The following is a 10,148-nucleotide window of genomic DNA, read 5'->3' on the forward strand; positions in this document are numbered from 1 at the left end:
AATTATCACCGGTTATGTGGAAAAATCAATAGCCTTTCGTGCAACGTCTACTATAAATTGATTTTTGGTTTAAAAAATAATTCTCCCTCCACCTGAGAACTTGCTCTGGCGATATAGCACCACCACCACCAGTTCCATGTCCCCGATGTCTGTACGGAGTTGCATGAGAGGAATGATGATGCGGTGCACTTGGTGGTCTCTCCACAATGGTGTAACTAGTCCCAGGTGGGCTGTAATATCCTCTATTCTGCGTACTCCGATGTCTCCCCGCCGACGGTTCGAGATCCTCAGCCTCGTAACATCCCCCAGCACCACCCCCGCCACCGCTCCTCAGAAACCCACCACCGCTGTTACGCAGAAAATGAGAGGACCCACCACCACCCCACTGGAGCTCCTGCAGCTCAGAGCCGTAGTCCTCCGTACTGCTCGCCATCTTCTTCGATTGTCAAACCTGAAATTTTATTTTCCCATCAATTTCAACCCTCATCACAGTTCTTAATTCGCCACAAAAAAGTTTTAATAAAAATTTCGCCAAGATGAATTGGATAGGCTCCCCAAGGTTCCATACCACCTATGGCCTCTTATATCTTATATTATTACACTTTTTCGAAACTACTTTGGCCCGGCGATACGGCAAAACAATGTTTTTCAAGTATTCTATTCTTGCCGGGTCGCCGAAGCCCCCGAATATTGCACAGATTCAATAAACCCCTCTGTTGGGTTCGATTTACAATAATCGATCTCAGCAGTTGGCACCAGTTCAGATGAATAAGTCCCCCCGCAACCCCTTTCCCGCCCCTGTGGTGATACCAGTCTCGCTCATTCTGTTGGGTCACTGCACCGAAATTCACTGGGACAATTTTCAAATGTGTATAAAACCGTCACTCACGTGCATTTTGGCACGCGACTCAGGCCTCTCACACCGCCTGTCTGTACCACTTGCCAACTGGAAAGTCTTCGAGGGTGTTCAACCCTTGACTCTGAACCTCGGAAACTTTGGTATTCATAAATACCAGCGATTCACGTCCTCGAAAATATTCAGATAGCTCTATAGTTTGGTACCGATTTTTCCATCGAGATAAATTTTTATCTGCGCGGGGACAATGTAAACGAATGAGATTATCTTTTACACCCCCAAGAATCGTGGCGATAAATTGGAAGAAATATTGAACCGTGAAATCGGAAAGCGTCAATGAAATTGCAAGCTTATGTCACGCCCTTAGCACCAGGGGGTCTCTACCTGGCGTGTCGTGATACCAGGAATCTCAGGCTACGATCTTCACGGGGGCCGGTCACGTAATTGGACTACTTCCGGCCCACACGTTTTCAACCCAACGTCGTCCGTCGATATAATTCTCGTAATGGTCATGTCCAACAATTTTTTTTCTTTGTTTCTTTTCCCTCTATTCCGTCACTCCTAAAGCGTTCATTTAAGCGATGAAGCCCATTATGGTGTGATATCTTTGTCACATAAACGTCAGGAAAGAGTTACACGAGTGAAAACATTTTACACTGGACGTTTGATTGACGAAGAATAGCAGAAGACCATTGCAATTGGCCGAATGGCATGTTATATCTCCGAATTAATTTCATTTCATCAATTCACTTAATTAATTAATGAATAAAAATTGGTTAATGTCGATTTTGACTCTCTCCCGGAAATGACCAGTAACACCACGCAAATACCGAATATCGATAATCCGCGTCACACAATTTTCCCGCACATTTATCACGCATTTCACCCGAGAAATTCCCATAACGAAAACAGAAGTTATTTTACGCTGAGTTTCCCCCGCCCCTATTGTTCCAATCTCCTTTCATTTCCATCCGATAACATCCCCTTCTCCGCCGCCTGGAGAAATCAAAATATTCCCCTCAACCAAAAAAACTGTCCACAATGTTTTGATACGAAAACTCTCCATTATCATCGCAACGAACTTGAAACTTTTTTCATTGACTACCAGCGGCCCACAGACCGCCCAAGAACAAAAGCTTTTGAAATACAAAACGAGGAATGAATGAGTGCCCTAGAGTTTGAAGAACCCTTTGAATGCCGGGGTGGAAGAAAGGAACTCAAAAAATAGAAAAAAAAATGATAAAAACAACAACGACGAGTGTAAACCATCAGAAGGTAATGTGTATATATCGATAAATTATTTATGGGTATACAGAGATACTTTTTTCATTAAAGTGGAACCTTGACAGTGCGATGAGATACGAGAGGAGACGAGTGAACCCTTTTGCCCTCTCTCTCCCTCTCTCTCTCGAGTGGCTCCAACAGCAGCTGAGCAACCGCCACTCGTACAACGATGAGATAAAGATAAGAAGCGAGTGAACGTTAAATAGATATCACAATATTTCTCATCAATGGTCACGTGGCCCGACGGGGATTATTATTTATCGACCCTCGTATCCTCTGGGTGAGTTGTCTCCTAATCATCGAATTTTCAACTCCATGAAACTTCTTGAAATGCTTGGGGGATGTTCCTGGTAAATTTTCCGATTCAGAGCTTTTGTTCGAAATGAGAGAGATTTCGTAATTGACGAGTAATTAATCAATTCACTTCAAAAACAATTCCCAAACCAACGTAATAAGATTGATGGATTCAGTATATTCTTCCACATTTCCTGCAGAATGATTGCTGACTCTTGTGATACCCATTTGACCCTGAAACTTCCGGCAATATGTCCATTAATCTCCAAATTTTCCTCTTGAAAGAACTTGCAGAGCACTCACAGAAGAATTTTGAAGATTTTTTGCTTCACTCAGTCTCTTCCAGATTGTCAATGAGGCTTTTTTCGAGGATGACCTTGGCACTGGAGAATCCTCGTTGGCCTTTAACTAAATGCCTGATACTGCGTTCTCTCAGCGATGACTCCAAGGTGAGTCGATCAATAACGTCGTGTGATAGTGGTTTTTTGGCAGACGGCGAATTTAAATGGTGTCTACTATTTTTCCCGGTTATCGGTTTGAAACAAAATAGCGGAGTTCTCTGGCTGATTTACTGTTACTCGATATGCCCATAGTTGGAGGCCATTCTATGATGTCGAACCGAAAGTTTATCCTACAGTTCCATTCGCAAAATAGTCGAAGAGCTGTGCAGTGAAAGAAGCGCTCAAAAATAGTTATATTTACTGGGGATTAATATTTTTGCACGTGATTGAAATCGTCGCCATTACCTGAAATAATTGAGACTGATTGGTACCATTTTTTAATCAAGAAAATTTTAATTCAAATGACTATCATCTACTTGACGTCGATCCAGGGCGGTCGGGTCAGTCGGAAGGTCCGCCGAAGCCCAAACCATTTTTTAACGTCCCCGGCAGGCTTCAACCCCTAAAATACGCATGACAAAAGCATTTGAATGGCCGGAAAAAATGAGTTTGGCAAAGAGAGATACGGAAGAGATGGTAACGCTGTGTGTGGTTTGGATAAACGGGTTGTCCTCGTAAATTGGCCGTTTATCCAACGCGTCACGTCACGTGAAGAGACCTGTCCGTACCCACCCCCGCACATGTACATTTCTCTGTTCATGCGTCCTTCCCTCTATCTATACCCACCCACCCCTCACCCATCCTCAGCCCTACCCCTCTGCCCCGGTGACGCAAATACATCCACGACATATATGCGGTGTATAATGTCCAACCACTTCTAGGTATACACCCGGTGCACTTCCTCCACGAGTCAAGAGGGTTTTTTAATACAGGAAATGCTAGAGAAAAATTGACTTGGAAGCACAATACGAAAATCAATCGATCGTATATAAAGAAAATGACAGAAATAAAAATGTGGTAAAAATAGAATTTTACGAGCAATCCTTAGTTAAATATAGATTCTGCTTTCATCGGGAATTTTTTACTTTAATTGTGATAGTAGAAATTAAATTATTTAAACAATATCGTGAGAGAAATAATGAATACGTAATCGAGGGGAGTGACACCCAGCAATTAAATAATTCGGAGATGCAATGCTAATTTTTAAGGATAAAATATACTGTATGAACTTCAAGGACAATTTTCTCCCCTTTTTGAATATTCTTGGGGGCAGGGGGTAGAGAGAGGTGGTGAGGATGGAGGAGTGGAATGGGGTACATATTTGCATGAGAGGTTTGGAAGTTTTTAGACCGGAGTGGAAATGCATTTTGTTTTATGGGCTGAATAAAAATTGGAGAATGTTTGAATAATGTCTAGAATCGCGTGTAGATCCGGGATTATGCTGCGGTCGCAATATTTCACGTAAGATCCGGGGACTTGGAGTGTTTCGAGGGCGGCAGAAGGGGTTAGCCAGGTAGATCCGGAGGGATGCCAGTTGGGGTGGTAGGGTGATAAGGGATTTTCTGGTCATGCTACGGAGATGAGTTTTCTTTAGAGATTAGTTTTCTATGATCCACCCCCAGCCCTTCTATTCACAGTTCTTTATTAAAACATGATTTTCCTTTTGTGCTGCCTCAATTATTAATTTAATGATTGTTCAGGCTGACGGAGGAAAGGAAAAATTTTCGTCTCTGTCCCAGTCCCACAGGAATTCTCAAGCCTTCGCTCTCTCTCTCTCATTTTTTAATGAAATTCTCTTGCAATTGATCTCGACGTTGAATTTCTCAATATTTATGATGATTCATTGTTTAAGATTAACTCTGAGTACTAGTAAATATTGATCGGGATGCTCACTCGCGTGGGAGGGAATATAGAATCACGTTCCATTAATTCTTGAAGGCTATGAGCTCCTCGAAAGGGCACGAGGAACCAATCGATTCAATGACTGAGGTATTGTATGATTATATTTCTTTGTTGTCCAATCCATGCATAACCTCTCCCTTCCGGTTTGTTCTTCAGAAGGATACGATTATACTTGAAAATTCTGTTTGTTTACGGATCGACTTGCAGAGCATATTGAAAAAAGGAATCTTTGCTTCGTAGCATATCCCTCTGGAAAGAGGGCTTCCATCGAAAAAACAATTTGGTTTTGATGTCTGTTTAGTTCACTCTTTTCTTTTTGGGCACACGTGTGCAGTTTACTGCAGTGGATCGGCTATTGCACCAGGGAATAGACGTAGTATGAGAAGAATAACTGTCAGTTGAATTTCAAAAAGTTGGACAAGTCAATTTCCGCCCTGGTTCGATCCCTTTTTGGTATTTCGTGCGTATAAACATCTTCTTGGGGAGAATCTATCTGGCATTTTGATGGATGTTGGACGCGCTCGGGTTCGTGTCACTGCTGGAAATCGCGTGTTCGCTCCAAATGTTTCTTTGATGTACAGATGGGAAAATAAAATGACGGAGGAAAATTATTAGCATTTCCAATTCACGTTGAAAATTTATTTGTTCGTTGAAGAAACTTCCAATTAAGTGCAATTTATATTGCTGCTTACAGTTGGCGATGTTTGTTTGACATACACAGGAGGAAGTATTTCGTAAGATGTAGGGGAATCGGGTTTTTCGAATTTGATTGTGGAATATGAGGTCGTTAAACCGGGATGTAAACCAACTTTTTTACTGTCACGCAAAATGGAATGACAAACCGAAAGACGCATTTCTAATATCTGTCATCGTATTGTCATGTTTCACGATGTTTTTTATGACAGAAAAAGTCCCTGTAGGGCTTCGGTTCAAGTTTTATCTCATCATTCCCATCTGGAAATTTCCGGGGTTACCGCAGTAAAATCGCTGTAAAATTGAAATGTTCAAGTCGCATCGTGAACTATTGATTCGCAATATCAACCAGAATCTTCATTCCATGTACGTCTTACGGGTGAGTGCAGAAATCCTTTTTCAATGACGGAAAATTTGGGAGAAATTTCACATCACGTCATAAATCATCCATTGATAAGCATCTCCCTCGATTAAATTCTCGGGGCGAAGGGAGGGACATATTGGAGCGAGCCCGGACCTCAAATGTTGAAACGTTATATTTCCTAGTCTCATGAAGTTCTAGAACATTCTCGTAACCTTCTTGGGGGATGGCCGACTGTGTGGGTACGTGCGTGCGTACGTAATAAAAAATTATGCCATGATTTTCCGGAACGCACGGGGGACTATATTTTCCCGATCGATGCGTCTCTATTCAACTTTGAATTTCCTTTGAATTGAGGAGAAAAAAAATTAGCCAGAGATTATGATTATAATGTAGCCGAAGGGGGTCGATGATAAATTTTAAATGAATTTTCACTCACAGAAATAGAATGAAACGTTGAAAATTTAATGGCAGAGGTATTATGTCACGATGATCGCCTTTTGAATGGTGAGTATTAAAAATTTTCAATACGCCCTCATAATTGGGGATGCGAATTATGTGACAGCCGTGTCAATACACAGCGATAATTTCAGCAATATTACGCACGATAGTTCCAGGAACATTGTATACGATAATTTAAGCAATATTGACTGTCACAATCAAACTGATAATTCTGCTGTGATGGAGAGAATTGTACCATATGAAGCCCCATTGATAACTGCTTTATCGTTTTCATCACGGTTGCAGTCAACCACAACGTGATTCCCTGAAGTACCGCAAACTTCTAGCGTTCCCTATTTGAAAGTCCATTATCGGAATTTAGGATTTTTTGCCTAGTGAATTCACGATATTTTCTTCGATACTTCTCGTGGGTATTTTTTCGTTGTGCTCACGCCTACCAACACGGTCTCAAAATTGAATAAAATTCTCCTCTAAATTTTAAATGCAGTCTGAATAGGATGAAAGCTCCCGCGAATTCAAGGTCAAAATATTCTTATCGGTATAATGGCTCTAAAAAATGTCGCAAAAATTTGCATTCCCAGTTCACACCGTGAATTATTCATGAATTATTCATTACCCCTGGATTTGTTTTATTTTCATTTTTAGGAATCCCTTGCAATAAAATTCCGGGGATATTTGAATATTCAAGATGCACTCAACTCATAAAATTGACAGTAAAAAATTTATGGTGAATTTTATTGCTGGGTTAAGGAAATGTGTGTTTTTAAGACTCACAATTACAGGTATTCGTGCAGAAGTTATGAGAATAGCGTTCGAAGTGTTCCTTTCGTGATGAAAAACGCTGAGTCGACAGTCTGAAGTTTATCAACAATACAAACATTTGAGACGTTAACCCACACGCACCGGTAACGTTGTAGTCGTATTTTGTTCCAGAGGGTAGTTCAATCGATCCTTTAACCTGTGCGAGGTCGAGGACTAGGAAATAAACGAGTGTCGTCGCCGTGAGGAACCTCGGTCTGACCCACAACAACATTTTCTACTGGAAAAGCATTTTACCCATTGTTTATATATATTTTTTTATTTTCTCTTATTCCATGAGTGATTTTCATTTTCCTCGCTTTTTACGAATTTGTCTTTATGACAAGTCAAGCACGTGCACGCTTTGTTTCACGGGTTTTTCGCTCCACCAACCGTGTGTCGGCATAAAATGGGGATAAAAAAATGTGAGAATGGGTTAGAGTTGACTGCCCACTCTCGGAAGCAGGGCTAACCATTTTCTTTTTTCCGCGCATATAAAAAAAAATTCTCCCTTTGTAAATCTGAGAATGGAAGAGCGGAATTATCTGCTCGTCATGCATTAATTCGAATATTCATTGGATCCATTCCATTGAATAATCCCCAAAGCGCTCTATCCTCGGCCACAAAAAATGACTCCCCAGTCCCCCGAAAACACTTCACAAAGGCATCAAGAGAGGATCCAAAAGATACCTAACCTTCGACCATGTCTTTTCCCAATTAAGTCAGAGTACTGGAGCGAGTAATTACATCGAGCCCAAGTGGCCTCATCGACGTGTGCTCTTCTCATCCTCCAAAAAATGTTCAGCTCCACCACTCGCCACACCTTTCCATCCAACCCCCATCGACGTTGCTATACTGGTGGATGTGACAGTCTCAATATCCAGCGTAATGGAGCGAAGTTGAAAAAAAAAAGAGGACAAGAGTACGAAAGGCGGTTACCAGGTTACCTCACTGAAACATATACATTTCCCGGTCGCCGATCGAACACGACAATTTATTGAGAAATTCGTCACTTCTTGTTATTATGAATTTGTAAATAAAAAGAGAGGCTGAAGTTGATCGAGTGATAAAAGTCTCTTTATGTTTACCTCAAACGTGAACTTTCGTAACGATTTTTTTGCGCTCCAGATTGTCTCGCTGGCAATAGTAAATACACAACCGTATAATTTGCGGTCATATTCAAACAAAGGACATGAAGATGTGAAGTGATTTCTCGTGAGCGTAAATCGTAATGGGTTCGAGGAAAAAAGGGACAGCGAGATCAGTTTAAATCTAATCAAAGTTAAGTGGGCTAATGCAGAGACGCAAATTTCCATGGGATCTTTCCATTCCCATGGGATTTGCAGAGCCAAGTGGCGACTTAAAAACGAATTCGGATGGGACTTTTATTATTTCGCTTAAGAAGTAGAGACCGCGCGGAGAAAAATGTTGAAAAAAATTACCGAACATTTTGTATTCATAAGATTTCGTTTGTAGAACGAAATAGCGGAAACCTCCCCACAACCCCCTTCATTTCATAATACCTCTGTGGAGCTGATTTAAAAATGGGGTTTATAAATGCAAATTCACCGCTGTACAACTAAGCTGACCTCATCCCCGTAACCTTCCAACTCGAGGAGTTCCCCTCTCATTCTTATCGCCTCCAACAATTGAAAGAATGAAAAAAATCCATTTAGCACGATTCCACAAATTCGTCTGTCCCAAGAAGAGCCTCGAGGTCAAGCCAACCAGAACCATAACCTTTCCGACAAACTCCATGAAAATGACCTAGAAATTCCAGCATCGAGTCAGCAATAACACACCTAAAAACCGGATTATTACCGCGTAATTTCCCTCTCAACGGTCAGATGATTACACCCCACAAGAGTCCTATAACCCTCTTTCTCCCTCGTTCCACATAATACCACCGGGTAACATGGAAAAAAAAAGTGAAAAAATAAATTCATAAAAACAGAGAAGGGAATAAACATTGTAAAAGCAGTGGCACGCGATACAGAAAACTCGACTGCAGAAAAATTGTGTCGAGGGCGCGACTCCACTTCCTCCAATATTTTAACAATATTTTTAACGTCAAGCCTCCATTTCTTCATTCCCCGCAACCCAACCACCCTCAACCTCTACTGTTTTCGTTCAATCAGACAGAAGCTAAACTCGTAGAAACTCTTGTCATGAACATACTCGTTATTTTCACATAACACGGATGAGTTTTGCCCCTGGGAAAAAAAAAGTGTTACTTTATGGTCCCAGAGGTCGATCGATTGTGAACATAAAAATAGCTGGAAAAATGTTGAAAGGGGTTTCGAGTGAAAAAGAAATTGGTGGGATGTTGGTAAAATGCTGCGAGGGACTCACGATATCTTCCGAATGAGTTGATAAATAATTGATGAGATTTTTTTTTCATTCACGATTATCAACCTCGTCTCCATTATTCCTTGGCATCTAGGCAATTATTTGTGAAATGATTTCGACACAAATCACTAGGAACTCACGTCTCTCATGTTTGTAAATCTGTGATTGCACGTCTGTGGTGTGTCATGAGACTAATCACGACCCGCTGTACGCAGGAGTACGCGCGATTGAGGCGCATCGCCTCACCAGGCCGGCGAGTTCTTCACGACTGCCTCGGTTAAAGGGAACAACGACTGTCAGACTGAGGGGTGAGCCTGGGTTTCGGAGGTAGGCGAGGGTGAGATACTCGAAGGGCATTGGGGGTGAGGGTGGTGCTCCGACTCGGAGTGACATCTTGCGGGAGAGTGAGGAGTTCTGAAGCTTTCTATGTGTTCGTGGGGGATGTTTACGATACGATATTTTGAAATTCCCGCGTCCTCGGGTATCAAATATATATTCAGATAATATAACATATAGTTAAAAATATAAAGAGGGAGTCTGTTTACCGCACAAGCTCAGTCTTTCCAATTCTCTAGTCTATCACAGACGTGGGGAAATTAATTGGTGACGAGGAAGGGTTCACTATTTTTTAAAATAAAAATAAAAAAGTAATAATTACTAGACTATAATTTTATCAGTCCATAAATCCCTGCAGAGGGATGATGAGATAGCAATTTCATCTGAAATCAAATGTCCTACGAGCCCTGCGCCCTGCGCCAGTGGAAACGATCCTCACTACTCTCAAGTAGAATAACCAACATATGATCAG

General features: G+C 41.4%; 1 protein-coding gene across 10 annotated transcripts in view; it reads right to left on the reverse strand.

Moving 5' to 3' along the window:
- Window positions 1–9,641, reverse strand: part of Dysc (dyschronic) — a 33,551-nt gene extending 23,910 nt beyond the window's left edge. For 4 of the 10 annotated variants that reach the window (XM_064122618.1, XM_064122620.1, XM_064122623.1 and 1 more), the window contains exons 1-2: window positions 9,481–9,640; window positions 93–451 (exon numbers count right to left, since the gene is read on the reverse strand). In XM_064122618.1, coding sequence (XP_063978688.1) covers window positions 93–433 — 341 coding nt within the window. In that variant the 5' untranslated portion in view covers window positions 434–451; window positions 9,481–9,640. Of the gene's footprint in view, window positions 1–92; window positions 452–9,343 lie in introns of all 10 variants that reach the window. The other 6 variants (XM_064122617.1, XM_064122624.1, XM_064122622.1 and 3 more) reach the window with 3 other exon arrangements.
- Window positions 9,642–10,148: the final 507 nt, after the last annotated feature.

Source organism: Diachasmimorpha longicaudata, chromosome 6 (assembly GCF_034640455.1).
Source record: "Diachasmimorpha longicaudata isolate KC_UGA_2023 chromosome 6, iyDiaLong2, whole genome shotgun sequence".
NCBI classification, from domain to species: Eukaryota; Metazoa; Arthropoda; class Insecta; order Hymenoptera; family Braconidae; genus Diachasmimorpha; species Diachasmimorpha longicaudata.